We start from the raw sequence: 24,102 nt of genomic DNA, 5'->3' as shown, positions 1-24,102 counted from the left end.
GAGAAGAGTGTTATCAAAGGCCCTTTATACAAATAAGGAAACTGAGGCACTGAGAGGGTAGGTGATTCTTCCAAGTCACATAGCTAGAAAGGGGATCTGAGGCAATCCAGTCTGGAATGTACAGAGAAGCCCGACCCAGAGAATCCAGCATCCACTGGATGCTACGATGTCATTACTTCCCCAGGGAAAAGTGTTAACAAATGACCCAAGCCAGTAAGGGAGTACCAGGATCCTGTGACCACACTACTGGGAACAAAGCGGTTTGAAGCTCCCGCCCCCTATGCCCTGAGTCTGAGCAGTGCGGGGAGGAAGTCAGGAACAGGGAAGAGCCTAATGCATCCAGGCAACCTGCCATTGCCTACACGACCAGCGACCAGAGTCTCCACCGGGGACCGGTCTTGTGCGTCCACCAATGAAACCAACACAGGAAGTGCTGTCAGTTCCTGGGCACTGCGGCTCCAGAAGGTGGGTCACCTGCGGCACTGATACAAGACACGGTACTTCCAGGATGCTTCTGGAAAATGACAAAGCAGGGCCAGTGTGTCTGACGTGGGAGGGGCACAAGTATACCGAGAACTTTTAACAACGAAAGGGCTCAAACTCTGATGTCAGGATGTTAACCAGAGAAGAGCTTGTCACCGGAGTTCATTCATATCAGACAAACAACAGGCCCGGAGTGCCTTAATTTCTGGCACTTGACAGATGTGCTGAAAAGTGCTTACAGAGACAAGCCAGGACATGCAGTGCAGACACCTGGAAAGGGCCTTGCTGTGGGTAAGAAATTACAGCCCATCACGGAGAAAAGAGCTGTCTACGACTTTTGCAAAGAGTCTAAAAATTAAACTGTCTATCATGAGCCAGCTTTGTCTCTTTTCCTTCCCTCCTCCCCCCAAAATTAACTTTCTGTCTTCCCTAGAAGCATTCTATACTAGAATAGGAAACACTGCTTTCGAATCAACACGGTATCAGTAATATTTTAGAGAAGTAAATCTTCTGGACTCATTGTGGCCAGGGCAGATTGTTTGTTTGTTTGTTTGTTTGTTTAAGCCAAGTAAAGCAACTGGAGGACACCAATCATCCCATCAACTCACTACCTGAGCTTACCTATCAAGAGCTTTCCTGGGTCCATCCAAGTCATGTTCGTGTCTGTGTCCCTGGGCCCTGTTCACTGGGCCCACAGGGCCCCTGCTTGCTTGTGTCTGTGCCTTGACACACCAGCTCTTCTGCATGCGATCAGCTTCTCACCACCTTTCCACATCACCTGAGCCCCGAAGGAGACTTCACAGTTGAATGGGTCCATGAGGGTCTAGCCTCTGGCAGCTGGCATTCAAATCGGGGTCTAGCAACTGGTGGTTGTATAACCTTGGACAAGTTGCTGAATCTCATTGCAGTTGTCATTTTCTCCATTGAAATGATGGGATTCCAAAAGTGATGACCTCAACAGGTTGTGACAGGGATTATCTCAGATGCCACTGTAAAGTGGTGAGCACAACTCCTGTATTCCAGAGATGTTACTTGTTGTTGTTACTGCCATGATGATGATGATGATGATGGTGGTGGGGGTGATGGTGATGATGGCGATGAGGAAGCTCCCTGCAAGTTTACCCAAGCCTCTAGCCCTCTCTAGATTCTATTTTTCTTTAGAGTACCATCTCTACCAGAAGCCTGTAGGACCCCTATATACAGGATATACCCCCCCAGATCTGATTTGACTTTCCCATCACCTGAAGCTCCTATGGCTTTTCTTACCCACAGCAGGCTGGAAATGTTCCTTGAATCTACAAAGACACAACTACTAAGACAGAAACAAAGAGTATACTGAAAAGCAAAAAACAACACAAACTAAGTCTTCCTACAGCAAAAAGCAGGTTTTCAAAGATGCTATGATAAACCCCCGCACTCAGGAGGGAACCATGACGTCTTTTGAATAAGGAAGCAGCTTTCCATAAAGACAGCTAAAAGTTTGGGAACTTCCCAGAAATGTTAATTCAAGACTCAGTATATGTGAAAAGAATTCTCAGCCTGTCTCTCTGGTCAACAGGAACCCAGAGTCATCAAGGGATACACACTCTCAGAATCAAACAATCCAACCACACCCAACTTCCATGTAGAAGTTCCATCGTCACCTTAGCTGAAAGTGCCAAAGACAGAGAAAATGAGAGGGGCTTCCTGGTGATGTTATCACCATTGACTCTGTACTTACCTCAATCCCCTACCATCTTAATACTGTTTTTGTGACCTCTGACCGAGTGGCTCCTCTAAAATATACATGCGTGTGCGCACAGGCACACACACACACACACACACACACACACACACACACACACCGCTCCAGAGGCACTAATTTCCCAATCAAAAGACATGTGGTTTATTACAAGCTGTCTTTAAATAACACTTTGGTTAGGAAGTTAAAAAGTTTGCCTTTAGATTAAAACACTCCAACCAAGGGGCACCTGGGTGGCTCACTTGGGTAAGTGTCTGACCGACTCTTGATTTCAGTTCAGGTCATGACCTCACAATTCATGAGATCGAGCCCCAACAGTCTCCATGCTGGGCATGAAGCCTGCTTGAGATATTCTCTCTCTCTCTCTCTCTCTCTCTCTCTCTCTCTCTCTCTCTCTCCTGCCCCTCCTCCACTCACACACATGCACATGCACTCTCTCTCAAAAACAAAACAAAACAAAAAACCCATTCCAACCATAAGTAAAACAGACCCCAAGATTTTTTTTATGTATTAAACAATAAAACTTGAGCCTTCTAAAGAAACCAACTTTGTTTTAAAAAACATTGAAAATATATATTTTATTACAGTCTTCCATAAACACCTGAAGGTTTTAATGGATCAAAGCAAACAGATGATATTTTATATTAAACTCTTAATAAAATCCAGGAGAAAAAAAATCTGATTTATGTGGTGACAAAGTATCTTTCCTCTTTGTGTTACGTGTATTATAAATTTATCTGCTGCTTTCCTCGTGTTATTATGGAGCCTGCATTAAATCTTGTGACCAAATGAATGAAATACATCAACTACCACTAACAAAACAAAAGGTTGAACTTATCTCCTTAGGAGATTCGAGGGTAGGAATCAGGATCTGAGGCTGAATACACTTCTATTCTCTGAGACTCACAGCACTGAATAACTCCTTTACTGCCTCCTATCCACCTCTGCCAACATGCAAATGTACCCCCTCCTATGTGTGTCTGCAGCCAGGGTATTTGTGGCATTTGTATCTAGACTTCAAAACAATCCATTGTTCACAAATCTAGGACACAGCCACAAATTTCTCACAATATCCCATATGAGCATTCATCTCCAAATTGTGTCTTACAGCACGTAAAATGTGAAATCTTTGAAGAGTGGGGATAAGTGATAAGAGCTTCTCCCTTTCAAAACCATGGCATAAACTAGCCAGACACACACTAGTTCCTTTATTTCTAGGGTTTATGGAAGATTTGAGTTAGAGCAGAAATGGAAAAAGTCTAATTTTAATACTCAAGTGTTAGGTAAAGCCTGAACTCTTCAATTCCCCCCTGAAATTTACAACAATCCAGTTTAGTTTCCGGTGGAAAAGCAATTATTAAAAGGCAAATAAAATAAGATTTCAAAGCTCTTGTAATGTGCTGGGCATTTCGGGATGTTTTCAGACAAAGATCTTTCTAATCATCACGAATTAACAAGATTTCTTTCATAAAATCAGAGGGATTTCTTTCAAGACGCAAAAATATTCTTCATGTGCTCTATGAAATCTTTAGAACAACCACGTAAGTTTCCAGAGGCACAAGACACAATGGCTGGTCAACAGGAATAGCCTTCAAGCTAGAAGACTAGCTCAACCAAAAATTACATTACTGTTCCGTAACAAGGAGGAGCTTAAATATTTCCTCTGCTACAGAAAGGCCTGATGGCAATTCCCCAGGAGGCCATTAGCATCAGCAAGGAGTCTTGGACACTCAGCTCCCAACCTACATGGCAGCCTCAGGGATGAGCCTGGGCTCAGAGCAGGCTGCTTGGATCTCAATCCTGGCTCTACCACTCACTTGCTGTGTGGATTTGGGCAAGTTCCCTCCTTTCTCTAGAATGTAATTCTGCATCTGCAAATGTGAACAAGACTGACATCTTTCTCACTGTAATGTTGGGTGGGATCAAATGAGATAATCCTTTCTTAAGCTCTCAGCACAGTGCCTGGCACATAGGAAGTGAAATGTAAAAGGCTTCAATAGCCACGGAGCAGGGTGAAGAGGTAAAAATAATCCTGCTATATCCACCAGCTATTTGGATGCTGGCCCATTTGTTCTAGAAGTAGAAAGGCACAAAACACTATCTGGGGATTGAGTCATATGAGGTATCGCATCAGAAGTCAACTGACCTGCTAGAACCAGAAGAGTGGTTGACAGAGCTATCTATATAGGGCCTGAGTTTGGCAAAACAGAGGTTTATTCCAGAAGGAGATGGAGCAGGAAAATCCATTTCTGGTCTTATTTTACCATAAGTATTTGGAAACAACTCGGCACAGCTCACGTAAGCCAGTCCCTCCTCTTTCCACGGTGTCAGGCAATTACTGGTTCCATATGGCCAAGCAGTGCCCGTCATGATCTGGAATGGAGTTTTAATGCCATGGGCTGCTCACCTCCTCTTTCTCTGAGACTGCTCACTGTCTTCAGCAAGGGTTGGCAAAGCAGAAATGGAAACCCATTTGGTTCATACTTGGGAGACGGGTCAAATCAGCCATGAAATCGCGGTACTTACGAACATGAGGCGGGTAGGTATGTTGTCTGATTGCACCAAAGGATTTTTGTAGAGCCAGATCTCTTCTGGCTGGATGACCCTCTGGAATGGGTCCAAAAACTCTGTGAAACTGAAACAAAACAAAGAAAGATGTGTGAGCGCTCTCGTCTGTTGCCTGCATTTCCCGAGAAGGCCACTCCTTCACGCCCTCGGTAGAGAATCCAGCCTCTGGGGAAGGAGGAGGGGATGACAGGGTAAAATGGATCAAAAGAATTACCGAGACATGGTAGACACTGTACAACTTTCTGCCGCCGAGGACCAATTCTGGGCATAAAAGAATGGTTGTAAAGACCCTAGGAAGTTGGGGCTCCAAAGTGAACTGAAAGCCGAAGGGCAGAATGGGGGCTCGGAGTGGGGCGAGGCCAGGCCAGCAGCCGGCTCTGGGGAGGAAGTAGGCTGGAGAAGGAACAAAGGTTGAAGAGCCACCGGGGCAAGTCTGGGGTTCTTCCCTCCCCTCCCTTACCCCGGACGGCGTGCTGACACCTCGTCACCAGTAGGGGGCAGAGTGAGCAAGAAAAGCTTCTGAGAGAAGACAGAAGGTTGGGCAGGAGGAAAGCAGAGAGAGAGGCAGGCAGGGAGGGAAAGCGGGGGGCAGTGAGGTGCATCCTGGGGCTGCTGCCAGGAAACCAGACCGCTTCCCCTCCTCACCTTGTCAGCCTCCCAAACCCTCCCACACCCTGGGAGCCCACAACACCTAGGCGGACGGAACCCAGTCACCACCGAGAGAAAGACGGGGAGCGAGGGGGCTGAGTCCGCGGGGATATGGTTTGCTTTGTCAGCTCGCGGCCATCAGGCCACCTCCAGACCCTCCGGACCCCGTTCTGTACCTGGTGAACTCAGTTCAGGATGGGGGTCCGACAGAGCCAGGCTGAGGCTGACTGTCTTTTCTGACCTCGTCTCCGAGTCTTGTGGTGTGATCTGGTTACACAAGAGTCTGAAAGTCAAGCCCGGGTTCCAGGGAGGGGCCTGGACTCCGCCTCTTGGCAGGGATGTGACAAGGTCCCGTCAGAAAGAAGCCAGTAAGATGACACAGGTGGCTTTAAAATAACAACCTGCCACCCACGGGCCGTCAGCAGTGTTAATGTGCCCACAGCCCCGCTCTCAGAGGCCCCAGAACCTTGATCCCCGTGTCTTCCCCACGCAGCCGGCACCGTCCCTCCTCACCTCGTTTGTCCCCCGCGTGTTACGACCATCGTGGCCATTTTTCAAAGCCTGCAATCAGCCTTTTGCACAATGCCACACCCCACCCCGAGGAGCTGCAGCCAGAACACATCTATCAAGCAAATTATATTCCCTGGGAGCAGCAGAGCCTAGAGACATAGATGTCCCTTCTCCAGCCACGCTCCGGCCACCGGTGCCTGCCCCTGAGATTCCAGACAGCAAGGCAGCTACGCAGAGGACCGTGGGTCTCAGAGGGCAAACGGGGGCAGAGGTGGGCGTGAGGCAGAACGGACAGGTCTGGAGACAAGACAGGGTGTTTCCAAGAAAGGGCAGCCCAGGCCTGGAAACCCCCTTCCATGAGCTCTCTGTAGGAGGTTTGGGAGCCAGGAAGTGGAAACCCGGTTTCTGCTGAGGAGGCCAAGCGCGACCTCCAATTACCTGCTCACCAGGGCTCACTAGGCACTGGGACCCCCCCCCCCCCCCCCGCCGGGGGCACGAGATCAGCGCTTCCCAAACATTAACGTGGCCAGGATCCACTTTGGGGTCTTGTGCTGACAGGAACAACCAGTCCTGGGTGGGGCCAGAGAGCTGGCATCCCCAGCAAGCTTCCCGGTGGTGCCACGCTGCCCGCCTGTCAATCAAACCGCGATTCGCAAGGAGCCGAGGCACTGGCATCAAAGGGAGGGAGCCTATTAACAATGCAGAGTCCCGGGGCCTCACCCAGATCTACTGAATCAGAATCTTCATTTTCAGCAAGAGCCCCAGGGGATTCATGTGAGCACTAAGGGTGGACACACAGCCTCCCGGGGATGGAAAGCCGGTGCTTCCCGGCTTCAGCCATTTGAGAACCAAGGGGCACCTGGGGGGCCCAGCTGGTTAAGCGTCTGACTCTGGGTGTCGCCACAGGTCATGATCTCACGGTTCATGGGTTCGGGCCCTGCATCCAGGCTCCATACTAATCATTAGGAGCCTGCTTGGGATTCTCTCCCTCCCTCTCTCTCTGCCCCTCCCGCCTCTCTCTCTCTCATTCAAAATAAGTAACGATTAAAAAAAAAAAAAAGAACCAAGTTGGCCAAGTTTTGCCTTATTCCCCCTTCCTCCCCTACTGTGACTTTCCTTGAGACTTGGTAAACTAAAAGCCTAGAAGAAACTTCATGTCACTGCTTAATTACAAAGTCAACATTCCCTCTGTCAACAGCCGGTAAATGGCAACATAAACACAATGAAAACAAAAGACCGCTATTAAATTCTTTGGTGCCTCTGCCTCTGAGAGGAGCCCACCCTCCCTGTGAAGGCCCAGGGAGTGTCTGTCCGTGGCCTTGGTCTGTCCCGTCCCCTGCAAGGAGGGGGAAAGACGGAAGGAAGGGGAAACGGGGAGGGGGGTGAGCGACCCTCTCCATGACTGCGGAGTTGGGGGCTCTCACCCGTGTGTAACCTAAGCGCACATCACACAGCCCCTAAAATCAGCTCTAAGCACCGCTGATGTCGTGGAAGCAGGTCAAAACGTTTTGATGCAGAAAGGATAGAGTTCCCACTAAAGGCAACCTCGCTTTTCTTTTGTGAAAACTGTACCTGCCCACAGCCAGGTGACCTGGCTTGCTGTTGGATGTAGATCCGAGATAGGCTTCTTTAATTTCTCTGCTGCTCGAATCGCACAACTGTCTCAATCTAACCGTATACGGATTTCTTCCTCGCAAAGGAGGAAGAGTGTTCTTGTTTTCTCCCTAAGTTTTCTAACGGTGCGGTTTGAAGAACTTGGAAAACATACACATGAAAATTCAGAGACATTATTCTAACTCTATGCTGAACAATTCTCTTTTTAATTCATGCATAAATCCTCCTGAGGCTGGGTTCCTATCCATACTCTCTTTCTCCGTCTCTGTCTCTCTGTCTCCTCATGGCCAGTCCTGTTTCCACAGCCCAGCCTGACTCTTAAGCAGCATACGGTATCTGCTTATACAGGAAGAGTGCAGTAGGGGAGAGGCAGTGGACCACCATCATCTTTGCCTCCTGCTTATTCATTCAACAATCACGTACTGAGTGCCTGCGATGTGCCAGGCACTGCCCTATGAACCCTGGGGAATAAAACACACGTGGTCCCCCTCTTACGGAGGTTACAGTCAAGGGACCATGAAGTGCCAACTGACTGGAGAATGAGAAGTCAGGTGTCAGAGCTGTCTACACAGATCGCCAGCCCACTCTGCTTTCAGGAGATGTCGGGTTAGGAGTGTTCCAGTAGGTGGACCCATGAGATGGCCTCTAATCTAGGGCTGCTTATGAGGATCCTAACCCCCTGGAAATGTCACAGGGTGTGGACCTATCACTGTCCACATGCTGAATGGGGCAACATTCAGAATTAGGAACCCAGAAGAATGGCCCATCTTGACATCACACTAGCAAGGAACAGTGAAGCCTCTGTCCCCCATGCTGCTTCTAACTCAAAGCCAAGTTCTCAAAGCTCCGCTATTACCCCCCCTTTAATCATATCACATACGTAGATGGCATAGCTTTTTCAAAATAGGTTAACACTTCAGTCACATACTAGACACAGATTTCTACCTCCTTTTCCCACAACCAAAAATAACACAAGATTGTACTGAAATATGAACCTAACCAGACCATTAAACTTGGTTCAAATCCCTGCTTTGGCATTTGCCAGCTGAGGGGCTTGAGAAAAGTCACTTAACCTCTCTGAGACTTCGTATCTTTCCCCCCACCCCACCCCCAGGATGGCTACACCTTCCAGGGCAATAATAATACTGCTATCATCAGCAGTAAGAAAAGTTAGGGTCTGCCAAGTGTCTAGGGCACTGAAGGCCTCCACTGATGCTCCTCCAGTGTGAACATCAACACTGCTGAGGACACAACGTGGGTCTGAGAAGGACTCCCCACCCCCATTCTCCCCAACCTTGGGGCAGGGAGGTTGCATTATGGGGGAAGAGGGTCAGACAGACAACGATGACAACTGTCACTCATCATCTGACCATTCTGTGAGCGACAATGGCCCAGGAAGTCCCTTTTGAACCTTGCGGTGTGATAAAGAAGTTTTCCAGGCAACAGCAAAAAGTAAAGCCTGTTCCTTAACTGAACTATTGACTTGCCCCATGGGTGGGCATCTCCCATGAGAGAGGGAAAACACTTACAAATGGGCACTGGATGCGGTCAGTAGACGGGCAAGTCGCTCCAGGCCCGGCAGGGAGGAGGTGTCTCAGACTTACTGTTAGTCCTAGGACAAAGGGTGGGATGAGGCCACGGACAGAATGTACTGATGAATTATCTCTGTGAGCCAGCAAGCCCGTGACCTGTCTCTGAACATACAGCCTTCTCCTGAGTTTGGTGGTTGGCCATCCCAAAGACAAGAGTAACAAATTTCATAATAACTGGTTATCACATTTGGAGCCATCTTGTGCCATGCCCTTGACCTGGTGCTTTCCAACATTATTTCATTTAATTTTCATAAGAGCCTATGAGATAGAAATTGCTGTTATTCCCATTTTATAGACGAGAACACTGAGGCTACAAGACAAAGGGTCTCTTGCCTAAGTCGTCACGGTTCTATGTGCCTTGGAATGTCCACTAATGCACGTCCTCCTCAGCACACAGTCTGGAGCTTTAAGGAAAGAACATGCAAATACACACACACACACACACACACACACACACACACACACACACACACTGCCCGCCAGTGTAGTGGCAACTGCAATTATTTGAATAAGAGACACAATTTTCCACAATTAGAAATATAGCCTTGCTCTTGGGAAATGCAACATGTTGATCTCAGTTCTCAGTGTGAAGGCTGAAATCAGATTCTTGCAGAGGGCAGTCGGATGTTTGTTGTGAAGGAGGGAAGGGAAGAAACAATGCACAGAGAAGGAGGTGGCAAGAGAAGTAAAGACCCCAAGAAGTTGCCCCCAGCATCCCCCTCCTCCCCGCCCCCCAGAGAAGCAGGTGCCGTGCAGCAAAGCTGTCGGCCGCTCACCTGCACTGTATCCAGGAGACCAGCCCTGGACCAGATGAGGAACGGCTCCCATGGCCCCCACCCCATCCTGGGGATGGCCCCTCTTCTCTGCAGCAAGCTTCACAAAGGATGGGAAGGCAGGCTTAGCGAGGGTGGCCGCCCCCCGGGGGCCGAGGCACAGGCACAGGCGGGCTCCACTCCTCCTCCCCCGGTTCCAGCCCTCATGCCCTTCCAACTCTGTGGGCACTGACTCCGGAGGGACAGCCTGGGTTGGATTTGCACTCACCCTCACTGACTGCGTGACCTTGGGCAAGACGCTTCCCTTCCTGGGCCTTGCTTTCCTCATCTGCAAACTACTGCTGATGATGACACCTACACACCTCCGTCAGAGGGCTGGTGTGAATATTAACGTGATGGTGTGAAGTTCTTAGAAGGGCACCTGCGAATAGCACGCATTCTGTACGTGTGTTACCGCACTACAGCCGAAAGCCTCAAATTACAGCCTAACACTGGGTCCTGCCCTCGCGTCTGAAACCACACGGGCTTCGACCAGCCTGACCACAAGCTCCCTTCCCTGCTCTGCCCCCTCAGGGGAGGTCCCCCGGCCAAACAGCCCTCTTTATCAAGGGGCCAGGTGAAATTATTGCTTATTATCCCTGAGTATGGGGTTTCGGTCCCCTACCAGCCCACAAACAGGCCGATCACATCCTCCTGTAGGAACCAGGGCCACCCCTCCCTCTTGGAACTACACAGCCTGCCTCCCACAGGCCCTGCTGGCTGGCAGTCTCCTCCTCCCCTGCTGTGCGCATATGTGACTAATAAACTTCCATCCCTCTCTCTGTCCCAACCTCGGTGCCATGTATGGCCACCCCCGTGGCCCCTAGGGAAGGAATCCCTCCTCACCAAGGGTGTGAAGATAGGACAATCAGAGCATGTACTCCTTGGACAGGCCCTCTGTACATGATGGGGTGGCACAGGGGTGGAAACGTCTGGGCCGAGCCTGGAAATGTCTTTGATCTATCCAGCTCCAGGAAGGAAGAGAAAGGACCAGGGGTGGACAGTGTGGATAAAACAAAGCTGCCGACCCAAAGACTACCTGCTCACACTGGCTCTTCAGCATTTAGAAAAACGGCCCTGGGGGTGCCTGGGTGGCTCAGTTGGTTAAGCGTCTGGCTTCAGCTCAGGTCACGATCTCACGGTTCGTGGGTTCAAGCCCCACATCGGGCTCCGGGCCGACAGCTCAGAGCCTGGAGCCTGCTTCGGATTCTATGTCTCCCTCTCTTTCTGTCCCTCCCCTGCTCATGCTCTGTCTCTCTCTGTCTCTCAAAAATAAATAAAACGTTAACAAAAAAATTTAAAAAAAGAAAAAGAACAGCCCCAATCTGCCTCCCCTATACCTGTGGTCACCAATACTGGGACCACAGACACACATGGACTTCTGACACACACTCCATGAAGTACACGACACCTCCAACCACGGATGGATCCATGGATGTTTGGTCTTCCCAAACATGTATACTCTGAACTTAATCAAGCCTTTGGATCCAACTTCTAGCTTATAGGAAACACAGGGGCAGAGGAACAAGACAAATGCCCTCCAGCAATGAATTAGACAAGTCTAGGAATAAAGCTAGATGGAATGTTCCAGATTACAAGACTCTGAAGAGACAAGACAACCAAATGTAACATGCATTTGACTGGATCTTGGGTCAAAAAAATTACAAAGCCATTAAAAAGAAACTTTGAAGATGACCGGGGCAGTACAGGGACTGGAACGGACTAGATATCAGGTGATAATAAGGTACTAATTTCCTTCAGTGTGGTAAGAACATGGATATGTAGAAGAATGCCTTATTTTTTGGAGAAGCATTTAGGGAGCTTAGGATAATCACCAGCAATTTACTCTCAAATAGTTCAGAAAATTATACATAAAGCATATAAATACAGAAATAAAGCAAATAAAATAAAATGTTAATTGCTAAATCTAGGCGGAGTATACGGGGGAATCATTTTGCTGTTTCTACTTTTCCGCATATTTGAAAATGTCCAGGATGAGATGCTGGTATAGAGAGGTCCAGGAGCAGGAGCCCCTAAAGTGGGGGAACTAGGACAGAAGGTAATGTTGGCCGTGAAAGTAAATGTTGGCAGCCACAGCTGTGGAGTTGAAAAGGTTATGTTCTACCCTTGCCACTTACAAGCTGTGTGGCCCTGGGCAAGCTACGCCTCCTCTCTGAGCCCTGGTTGCCTTGTCCACGAGTGGAGATAACCACACAAACTACCTTCAGGGCCGTGGTGAGGAATGGATGGGGAGGAAACGCATAATGGACTCAGCACAGAGCAGGCTGTGTGACGCTCAGTAGATGCCCCCTCCCCATCAGGCAGCTCCTGCAGCCAACGGCATATTCAAACCACCACACAGAAAAAGCAGGACACACCCAAACATGCCTGCAGTGGGGCGGGGGCGTACCCGGAAGCATATTTCGCAGCAGCACCACGTTCAAAATCATGTGCATCAGCCCAAAAGTCCAAACATTTAATCCAACAATTTCTGAACATCTCTACAGAGGGTGCCTTCCCTTTGGAAGTCAACAGAAGCCTGAAAACATTTCACTGTCTGAATTCAAACAGAAAATCCTGGTCTACAGACACGCGGGCTGCAAAAGCCAATGCATCAGGTCCAGCTAGGACTTTGTGACCGGGGGCAAGCTGGCGAAGTCCCCTTCCCATCTGTAAAATGGGCAGCACCCCTGCTGAAATGTAGTGAGAATCTGAGTTCAGTCAGGGTCCATCAGAAGCACCCAACAACTGCCATTAATACTACTACTCACTGAAAAATCACAAATTAAAAAAAAAAATTCCTAAGAATACGCATCCCACAAAACAACGTGTGGACCTTATCTAGATCCTGATTCAAAGAAATTAGGTGTTCATTTGATTGGGGATTACAAGTGGTGTTGTGCTCTTGGCGGGGGCTGGTTCAGTTTTTTGTTTCATTGTTTTTGTTTTTCTTAAGTTCTCATCGGTTAAAGTTTTTGAAGTATTGGCATATGAAATGATGTTATGACTGGGCTTTGCTTTAAAATACTCCATCAATAGGGGCGCCTGGGTGGCTCAGTTGGCTAAGCACCCAACTCTTGATTTTGTCTCAGATCACGATCTCATGGTTTGTGAGTCCGAGCCCTGCATTGGGCTCCACACTAATGGCGTGGAGCCTGCTTGGGATTCTCTCTCTCCCCCTCTCTCTGCCCCTCTTCACTTGTATGCTCGCTTGCTCTCTCTCTCTCTCAAAATAAATAAATAGGGGCACCTGGGTGGCTGAATCGGTTAAGCATCCAACTTGGCTCAGGTCATGATCTCACAGTTTGTGAGTTCGAGCCTCGCGTCGGTCTCTGTGCTGACAGCTCAGAGCGTGGAGCCTGTTTCGGATTCTGTGTCTCCCTCTCTCTCTGCCCCTCCTCCACTTGCACTCTGTGTCTCTCAAAAAGGAATAAATGTAAGTAAATGTAAATAAATAAATAAATAAATAAATAAATAAATAAATAAATTGTAAGGAAATATACTCCACCAACAAAGGGGGAGAGGGGACCAGATGAAATCAAAGTCCTGATAACTGGTGGAGGGTTTGTGACAATTTCCACAACACGAAGTTCGTTTGTTTGTTTTTTTAAAATGATTTTGCTCACTGGCCAGAAAGATACTCCAAAATTAAGTGTTTTCTCAGCCAAAGCAACTGATGCTCTTGGAAAGTATTATTTCAGTCAAGTGTACAGACAGAAAGAGGAATGAATAAAAGTCAGCAAGAAGAAAGGAGAGACAAGGGAAGAGGTCAGCTGACTCACAGAAGGAGTTCCCTTCCAAAACCTGCACACCTAGACCTATCTGAAGACCCCCAGGTCAAGACCCCAAGGTCGCCTCAGAGCCTGAAGCGATGAGGAGTCCTCTCCCGGGCTCAGATGCTGCCCAGACTGGACGCCTCGGAAAGCAAGTGCTTCATAACTAAGGCGGTGACATGTGGGTGACAGTGAGCCGTGGGGGACAGGTGACTACGGGCAGAGCCAGGCAGCTGAGACTAAGGCTCTGAGAAACCTATGGAATCTGCCTCCCACTGGCTGTCGGGCCTCCCAGAGCTCAGAGCCTAGGCCCAGGCTCAGAAAAGCTCTCCCAGCAGGGCCGGCAACGCAGAGCCCTCTGGGCCAGACACATCTCCCAGCAGAAAACGTTGCAGGGACCACCAGACTGTCTCTGAGCCACAAGCAAACAAAAACCACTCCAAAGGAAAAAAAAAAATGTGTGAAAGGGGACGAGGGAGGAAAGTTCGTATCTCTTTGCTAACAGACCTCAGTCTCCAATTAATCTTTGGCTCTAGAATGCCCAGGGAACCATTCATTCCTGGATTAAATAAGTCTTTAGGAATTTAGCCACAGCTGAAAGCACTCTGGAACATTCTACGTACCCACACCTGGAATATGTGGTATGTGGCCACACCAGGCCACATAAAGACCCCAGAATACACCACTGAGCAGAGTCCTGGGGCAGCACAGAATGCCACTCAATGCTTAGGACAAAACACAGTGAAGACAGAACTTAATTTGAAAGGGTTTCTGAGCTATAATTTTAATTAAAACGCATCAGCCAGAGAGAGCACTTGTTCCCAACTGGGGCCTTCAAGTGTCTTCGAGATCTTGCTCCCTTACAGCCTCATCTGAATTTCCCCAGTGGCAGTTAGCAGGGGTCCAGCCTGCAACAGGCCCTTCTTCCCCGAGTCCTTGGCAGATATCAGCAAAGCCCTGACCTGAATGAAGCCCCTGATCATTTTCTCCATGACTTATTTTTCCATGTTCTAGAATGATCTTCAGTTGGGCTGGTAGGTGAAAGGAGGAAGATTCCTGAGACTTCACAGCCACAAATCAGAAGGCCCAGGGCCAGGGACGGCCATGATCAGACAAGAGGCTGATGGGCAGGGGCCAGGTCAGGGCTGAGAGCATGTGGATGTGAGACAAGACGCTGGGGTACATCTCCCCTCGGCATGAAAACCTGCTCAGCAGCCAAGGTCTGGAGGAGGCAGAAGTTTCCCCCCTTCTACCCTGAGGAATGGCCAGGCCTGTGGTTTTCAAGCAGATCAAGAACCCTCATTTTTGCCCCCAAAGTTTTTTGCTGTCGGCATCACCTGCACTACAAGCCCTCAACCCCCTAATGCAAAGTCAAGTTGGGACACAGTCCCGTGGACCCGGGTTAGGCCGTGCGTAACCGCAGGCTCCCTGGGCCGGTTTCCGTGGCCACAGTGACAGCCAGCTCCTGAGTGAAGGACCCGGCAATGGCTGCCTGTTGGTACGACTAGGCTCTGTGCCTGGGATCCATCTGCTGACTTGAAATCTTCCTAGGAAAAGAATCAAGGATAAGCCAGGTCATACCACCACGGCCGCAAAGACACAGTGATGATCTCGAGGCTGAATTCAAGGGCCACAACCAAACACCAGCTCCAAATGGGCACCAGGGACTTTTGTCTGCTTTCGATCGGAGCCGTAGCCCCAGGGCTTAGAGCAGTGCCTGGCATGAAGTAAGTGCTCAATAAATACCTACTGCACCAAGACTAAACAAATCCACGGCCGCTATTTCAACAAAGATGGGATCTTCTGCCACATGGAATCTTCAGTCGGCGGCTGGCAGCTGGCCGCCCTTGGACTGAAAGCAGCTTCTTGCTACTACATTTGCTTTGGGCTGCTCGGTGTTTTTTGTTTTTTGGCTGTTTGTTTTTTGTTTGTTTTTTAGTGTATAATTCACGGCCAATGTTTAAAAACCAGGAGCTCTTACTGCACAATCTGCATCTCTGGCTTCCGTTGAAGAATTTGGTCTGGAAACCTCAGGCCCACATCCCGCCAGGGCAGCAAACTGATGAAGGAGCGAAGAAAGGGCCGCCCGCCTGGGAGGGCCAAGTCCTGCCTCGGGTCCGGCCACACCCGTTGTGTTTGTGAATCCCCCGGCTACACCGTGCAATATGACACATGCTCTTCTCTGTGGCTGCTGCAGCCTGGCTGCTGGCGGGTCCAGGAGTGGGGGGCACTTAACAGTCTCCAGGACCCCCCCCCCCAGTCTACGAGGCCAGTGCCCCCAGTGGATGAGTGCACCTCTCTCTTCTCAGGGAGCATGGCTTTGCAGACGGCTCGTCTGCTGCCTGGTTTGTTAGAAGGCATCGGCCCACAGCACTTGGGTGCTCCCCTCCAGCAGCACTGGCGGCACCTACCTTGCTCTCAACTCTGTCCCAAGTGACAAGAGACCCCCCCCCAGCCCCGAGGCACTGCTGAGAACTGGGTCTGATGCGTCCCCGGTCATCTCAATGGCTCCTTAGTAACGCAGTAAATGAGATGCCATCTTCAGAGACACCCAGAAGGAAGAGAAAGGGAGAGGAAGAGCAGTGGGGAGAGCGGAAGCAGAGTGAGGGTAGATGGGTCAGCTGATCGCTTTCTGAGTGCTTCCTATAGGCCAGGAGCCTGCTAGGCACATGCTACAACTTCCCTCAATCACTCCTCACAACGAAAAGGTAGGCACTGCCGTCCCCAATGTCCAGGGAGGGAAACTGAGGCTCAGGGGGTGTTGTGTTTTTGTTTTTGTTTTTGTTTTTGACCTGCCCAAATTCATTCATCGGGACAAACAGCAAAACTGAAGCTCAAACCCAGGTCTTCTACCATAACCCTGGGCTATTTCCACAGCCCCCGTTTCTGGGAGGGTGGGCAAGGGTACACTGAAGTGACAGCAAAACCACGGGTGGGCTGCAGACAACGCCACTCGGTACAGGCAGCGGCGGGAGGATCCGGGGTCCGCCCGGGTGGTACAGGGATGCAGGCTGGTGCTGGACAGCAGCTCACTGGACCAGAGCCAGCTAGCGGCCACTGATTACCTTGTGACCACAGGAAAATCGCTCCTTCAGTGTTGTTGCTTCTTGATCAGTATAATGCAAATTCATTCGCTGTCTCATTCATTCATCTGCAGTAGAGCAAGGCAGTAAAATGACCTTGGCCCGATCACTTTACTTCTGTGTGCCTGTTTCTCATCTGTAAAAGGATTACTATCCATGAGATAACTGGCACGTAGTAAGCAAGCCTGATAAATGCTCAGTTTTACTCCTCATTCATTCATTCATGCAATCATGTGTTCAACAAGCACTGACATCCGCCTATGACTAGGTTTTGTCACCCTACTCAAAAGGGGCTAGTGTTGATCCTGGGCTCCTAGGGCACCGTCTTCCTGCTCTCTGATCCCTCTCCTTGCTCACTTTGTCTTTCTTAAGCTCCTCTCCCTCCCTCCAGACTCTTCATAAATAATGTTGGGGGGTGCCTGGGTGGCTCAATCGGTTGAGCGTCCGACTTCGGCTCAGGTCATGATCTCACGGTTCGTGAGTTCAAGCCCCACGTCAGGCTCTGTGCTGACAGCTCGGAGCCTAGAGCGTGTTTCAGATTCTGTGTCGCCCTCTCTCTCTCTGCCCCTTCCCCCTTCATGCTCTGTCTCTCTCTGTCTCTCAAAAATGAATAAACATTAAAAAAAAACTTTTTTTTTTTTTTTAATAATGTTGGCCCAGGAGCCCATCCTAGGACTGGGGCTGAAACAGTGGGGACCACATTGTGTTCTCAGGGCCCCATCAGCCCAACTTCCGGCCCTTCCAAATTGACATCTCCAACCCTAATACCTACATGCCCGTGTTCATTTCAAGCATTATTCACCATACGCATGATACAGGAACAACCCTAAGTGTCCTTCAGTGGATGAATGGATAACGAAGAGGTGCTGTATATATACAATGGAATATTATTCAGCAGTAAGAAAGAAGGACATCTGCCATTTGTGACAGTATGGATAGACCTTGAGGACATTCTGCTAAATGAAGTAAGTCAGACAGAAAGAGACAGATACTGTATGATCTCACTTCTATGTGGAACCTAAACAAGCAAACTCATAGAAACAGAGACTAGAATGGTGGCCAGCATGGGCTGCAGGTGGAAAGTAGGAGAAATGGGGAGATAGTGGTCAAAGTGTAGCAACTTCCAGCTATAAGATGAGTAAGCTCTAGAGACCGAGAAGGTATATATGGCATGGTGACTACAGTTAGTAACACTGTATCATACACTTGAAGTTTTCCAAAACAGACCTCCAATGTTCTTACCACAAAAAAAGATATATTAACTCTGTGACACGCTGCAGGTGTTAGCTGATGCTACAGTGATAATCATTTCTCAGTATATAAGTGCATCAGATCAACATATTATATACCTTAAATTTACACAATGTTTTTTTTTTAATTTTTTTTTTAACGTTTATTTATTTTTGAGACAGAGAGAGACAGAGCATGAACGGGGGAGGGTCAGAGAGAGAAGGAGACACAGAATCCGAAACGGGCTCCAGGCTCTGAGCTGTCAGCACAGAGCCCGACATGGGGCTCGAACCCACAAACCGCGAGATCAAGACCTGAGCCAAAGTCAGACGCCTAACCGACTGAGCCACCCAGGCGCCCCTAAATTTACACAATGTTATATGTCAATTATGTCCCAATAGAGCTGGGGAAAAGAAAAACACAACTGGGTCTAAAGATCAAGTAATACTGGTAAAAGGAGGCTAACAGGACGCTGCTAAAGAAGTCAATTGTTGCTTCTCTGCCTTAAATGATTCCCCAGAGTCCTTTAACTTGTGATTTTATAAGTGGTATCGCGTCTCCAAATGAATCCGTACCCAGTGCGACTGGCAACATTACCAATCAGAATGACCCCCTTGCAGAATACTAAAGGTGCCTCTCAATCGCCATCTACACAATCAGAAGCAGGGATGGCACCTTCTCCCCTGTAGACACAATACCTTTGTTTAAAAACGTAACAGTGAACCCCCCCTGGCTGTCTCTAAAATATAACAAAGCAGAAGCAGAAGGGTTACACTTGCCACCCTCAACCTGTCAGGCAGCCAGCTGGACTTATCAGAGAGGCTTCCCCCGATTCTGCAGTCATTACGGGAAGGTCTTAATTGGCTTTCGCGATTTTGCACAGCACTGCGAATTTGGATAATCGAGTTTGGAAAAAAAGTGTAATCAAGCTGATTTATCCACAGTTATCTCCCCCTATTATCCTCCTTGTTACCCCATTCTGCAATTACTTGCATGGAAAATTTTTATGTAATAGAGACATGCAGGCAAAGGCAGCGGATCCCCTGAATCCCGCAGTGAGCGAGGGGCTCAGCTCTTCCCAAGGACCCTGGGTGCCTCCAGGAGGCGGCCCCAGGCAGGCTGACCTCAAGGCAGGTAGTGTAAATGAGGCGCTAATGCCCAAAGAGCCTCTGCTCCAAAGCTAGTGTTCCTTGAACCCTAACTTGGAAACTCACACTTAGCACCCTCTGAGAGAGGACTGGCTCCCTGTCAGGTCAACCAGTGGACGGGGCTGACCACCACCAGGCGCATTCCAAAGCAAGTCCAAATACAACAGTGGAAAACGCAGCCATTGACGGTTGCTACCGGCTCTGACATTTGAATGGCGACCCCCCTCCCTATATCAATAGTAACTTGAAACAATATTGTACCATCTGGCATTCTCGAGCCACATGTTGTTCTGGATACTCTCCACGCACCATGTACCTCTTCTACTTCACAAACCCTACGGAGTATTACTGGCATTACGACCATTTTACAGATGGTCGAACTGAGGCCCTCAGAGGCCGCATAGTAACAGCGTAGCCAGATCCCAGAGCCTTCCGAGCCTGTGCTCTGTGCTCATACTCACTAAGGGGTCCCGGCTCAACAAAGAGCAGGTGGAGACAGAGAGGTTTATCTTCACATCGAAGGATCAGCTGATCTTTTACAGGGGGATTTGGGAAGAAACAGGAAAACTTTAAAGAAACGGAAAGGAAGCCACCCACAGATGCAGGCTGGTGGGGCCGTCTTGATTTGAGGCCACTGGCAGTGCCTGTAGGAAAGTCCACGGGTGGAGGTCCCAGTCTCAACTGGGCCACCACGTGCCTCATGACTTTGCAGATGGCACCTGTGTCTCTGACCCTCAGTTTCTCCATTTGTAAAATGCGTGGGTGGCCCCTACGCAATACCAGTGACTTGTAGGGTTTGAAGGGCTTCTAATGTGAGAACAGAGCAGAGCCAAGAATGCCCTGGGACCACGCTTCTCAATCCTAGCTGCACAGTACGCTCACTCGAGACACTTTTAAAAATATCACTGCCCTTGCCCTGCCCCGGACCAAACAAGTATGGATCCCTGGGCGTCCCGGGTGCAGTACTCCTGCTCTGGGGCCAACAGGACACTTCTCTTTCCGCTTCTGTTCTTTTCTCTTTTATGTGGATTTTCCCTTTGATTTGTGTCTTTACCTCTCTTATTCCTTTCCCCGATGAATGAATCAAAAGTGTTCCTTTTTAAAATGCGACAAGGAACCCATAGCATCTGGCATCGAAAAACATGTGCTTGTTTTGTGTTCTGCCCACGAGTCCTACTTCACAGGGACTCCCCTCCGAAGGCCTCGCCAGTTGTGGGCAAGGCCGGTGGCCAGCACTCCGTGTCTGTGCCGCCCGGCCTCGGCCGAGATTAGCCTGGGCTGGCCGCAGGTCCCTCAGCCTTGGACGCCACTCCCAACGGGCAGCATGAAGAACCATTTGGATTTGGAAAGAGAGAGACAATACCACTCCAGCCCTGAACTTGGAGGCGCCAGTCCTGAGCAGGTGCAAAGAGTTTAATACGTGTCCGTTGAGGCTGAAGCGGTGCCGGCTGCAGGGATCCAGCCAGAGTGAACACGGCACAGCCCGGGTCCCAGGGAGCCCAGCGTGGCTGGTGGGAAGGAGGCGGGGAGAGGGGGAGGCACAAGCCTAAAAACCAGCTGTCGTAACAAACCAGCTGTTTGAACCAGCTGTTCCCTATTGCTGTCGTAACAAACGGCTAGTGGCTTTAGCAACACTAGTTCCAGAGGTCAAAGGTCTGATGCACATTTCACTGGGCTCAGATCAAAGTGTAGCAAAGCTACCTTCCCTTCTAGAAGCTCTGGGAGAGAATCCGTCCTTGCCTTTTCCAGCTTCTAGAGGTGTCCCTCATTCTTTGACTCGTGACCCCCTTCAACTTCACAGCCGGCAAGAGTGAGTCTGGATCTGTCCACCCTGCATCTCTCTGGCCCCCTCTCCTGCCTCCCCTTCCTCCACTTTCAGAGCGAGTTCAAAGACTCCCGTGATTCCACTGATCCCACCCAGATAATCCGGGATAACCTCCCCGATGAGCAACCTTAGTTACCTCTGGGGCCTTAAACCCCCTCACGACACAAGGCAACACGTCCACAGATCCCAGGGATCCGGACGCGGACGTCCCTGCGGGACATCATTCTGCCGCACGCTGACCGCTTACGGTGACTGGCCGTGAGGACATGCCGTTAGGTGAAGGGACAATCCTGGGCTCTCCTGTGTTGTGGCTGTTGGTGGTGTTTACATGCAAACATACACTGGGCAAAAAGGCGGGAAGAAAATCCCCAAAACGTTAACACTGGTTGTATCTGCTCAGTCACATTTGTACACCTTCCCACGGACACTTAGCACCACACGGGGACCGCTGAGGAGCCTGCCAGGCCGGAAGCGGCATGAACAGAGTCTGTCTTTCTCCCTCCATCCCTGGCTCACAGTGGTGACCATGGTGGACATGGACAGAGGACTCCCAGGTGTGCTAGCACATTCTAAGTGCTTTACACACGTTAACTCGGTCCTCGCGAGGCTCCACGGAGGTCAGTGTTATTTTAAGCTCCACTGTTTGCACCGGAGCGAGCTCCTCCAGGCCACCTCACTCAAAGCCACCCCAGGGACCCTGGAAAGGTCACTGGAACCTTCATCCTCCTCGGCCGATGAAGACCCGCACCGACTCCGTATCCTGAACTCAAACAGCAATTTCTAATTTATCTCGCTTCTGACCTCAATGAAGATGAGGCAGAAGCCTGGCAGGGAGGACACCCCCTCCCGCCCCAGGAAAGAGGGGAGCAGGGCTCTGTTCCCGGTCAGTGCCAGTGGACCCCTCTGTAGGCTGGAGGCAGGGGTGCAGGGCACCAGGACAGTGAGGATGGAGACAGGGACAGGAACACGGATGGGGGTGATCACCAGCCCAGCCCAGTGGGAGCGTGAGGACTTCGGAGCCACGTGGATCTGCACTAGGATATAACCTGCGTCTTGGAGCTGTGATCCCTGGAGGTGCCACGCACCCAGCCTGGGTCTCCCTCGGGGACCAGGGTCTCTGAGCAGTGAGAACTGGAGGAGGTGAGCAGCTCGACCCAGGGCCTGGAATCCACTGCCCGGCCACTCTCATCGCTACCGTATGTGACTCTCTCACTCTACCCCAGACACACTGGCTCCCCCGAGGGGCCCTGAGCTCACCAAGCGTGCCTCCACGCCGGGCATTTTGTCCTTGCCATTCTCTCCACCCAGAATGTTCCTCCCAGACACCTGCAAGGTTCGCTCTTCTCTTGCTTCAGGCCTCTGCTCAAATAGCATCTTTTCAGGCAGGTGTTCTCGAATTATTTCCACATAAAATAGCAAAACCTCATTCCAAACCAGCCCTTCCTCTCCTTCTCGGCCACATCTTTTCCTATTGGGCATCACCACCAACAGACTATATTTTTATTTGTGTGCTTCTCTATAGCCTCTCTCACCAGACTGGTGGACCAGCTCGATGGGGGCAGGGACTTTATCCGTTTTGTCACTGCTGTGTCTCCGGGGTCCTGAGCTGTGCCTGAAGCCTAAAAGGGGTTCAAAAGAACTTGTTGAGGAATGGATGCTCCCTTCGCATAATTTCTGGGGAAAAAACCCACACAATCATTTAGTGATATCCCCTCCCTCCAACAAATGGCTTGTAATCCTATTTCTGGCTGCAGGAGAGAGTTGTAGAAAATGAGTTAGGGGTCATCACACACACACACACACGCACGCACACACCAGGCACACCAGACAACTGGGAAGGCCCAAGCACAGTCAGAATGACCAAGGGCAGAGAGGCCTGGATACAGACCCCACCCCAGGCCTCGTGAGGCTGGGAGAGTTTGACGATTTGATTCTGTCCCTTCCCCCCTCCCCGCCTCTGACATCCATGAGGCAGGAAAGATCCAGCACCTCCACGTGTGGAAATTTAAAGTCAGTTGGTTTTCACAGAAGTGCTCAGCTCACCTGGGCAACAGATTTCTAGCAGCCTCAAGCGCAAGCAACACAGCTGAGACCCTGAAGGCAGATGGGGACATCAGCCATCTCCTGTCAAGGGGGCCCCTGGGTCAAGTGCTTTACAGACCTGGAGACTAATGCTACGTTTCACAGCTGAGGTTCAGAGAGGTTAAGTGATCAGATGGCGGCCTCACAGCCAATAAGTGGCAGCGGGGACTCGAACCCAGGGCTGTCTGACTTCCAGCCTGTGAAGGCCTCCCACCACCCCACACCACCTCCAGGCCTGAAGAGGACCCGTGTCTGCGTGTTCACACAGGCGACCTTGGCCTCTTTGCTATCCTGGGAGAAGAGGAGACTCCACCACCAGAGTCCCCAGGGCCATACACAGAGGCACCGACAGGTCAGCTGCCGACCCGCAAACAGACAAAGGAGGCAGAAAGAGCTTCTCCAAGGCAGGCACCAAGTCCCCGGCCACTGAATTCCTACCCTACAGACCCTGGAAGAGCTGTCACTAAACCCCAAGACAGCAGAATCGTAGCATCGGTGGCCCTCAGAGGAGGAACAGACTTTAGTGATCAGCTGCTCATTAGCTGACTTAGAAGAAGAGTTCAGTGTCCTGTGTGTCCAAGGGAGACAACAGGAGCACGGAACCCCACGGATGGGGGAGGGAGGGAGAGGAGGGGCTGTTACATAAAGTGCCTGGCATCCAGGGAGAGCCGTAGGCAGAGTTAGCCCTGGCTGTTGTTTCACTAGCTTTCAACTCCTCCCCCTCCATTTAAAAATCCTCTCTGGGGGGACCTGGGTCGGTTAAGTGTCTCACTCTTGACTTCAGCTCACGTCATGATCTCACGGTTCCTGAGTCCAAGCTCTGCATCGGGCTCCGTGCTGACAGTACAGAGCCTGCTTGGGATTCTGTCTCCCTCTCTGTCTCTGCCCCTCCCCTGCTTGCTCTCTATCTCTCTCAAAAATAAATTTTAAAAAATATACTTAAAAAAAAAAATCCTCTCCAGAATTCAGCTGTCACGGTTAAGCGGTGATTCC

The 24,102-nt window shown here is 50.1% G+C and overlaps 1 protein-coding gene across 1 annotated transcript in view; it reads right to left on the bottom strand.

Annotated features, from left to right (window-relative positions):
- The window catches only part of PLPP4 (phospholipid phosphatase 4), a 175,033-nt gene that overhangs the window by 75,988 nt on the left and 74,943 nt on the right, over positions 1-24,102 (bottom strand). Inside the window, exon 5 of the mRNA XM_040486928.1 lies at positions 4,751-4,859. Coding sequence (XP_040342862.1) covers positions 4,751-4,859 — 109 coding nt within the window. The remainder of the gene's footprint in view (positions 1-4,750; positions 4,860-24,102) is intronic.

This window comes from Herpailurus yagouaroundi, unplaced genomic scaffold (assembly GCF_014898765.1).
Source record: "Herpailurus yagouaroundi ecotype Mexico unplaced genomic scaffold, PumYag 163, whole genome shotgun sequence".
Lineage (NCBI taxonomy): Eukaryota > Metazoa > Chordata > Mammalia > Carnivora > Felidae > Herpailurus > Herpailurus yagouaroundi.
The sequence above is the reverse complement of the archived record's forward strand: the minus strand, read 5'-3'. Positions and strand labels throughout refer to the sequence as shown.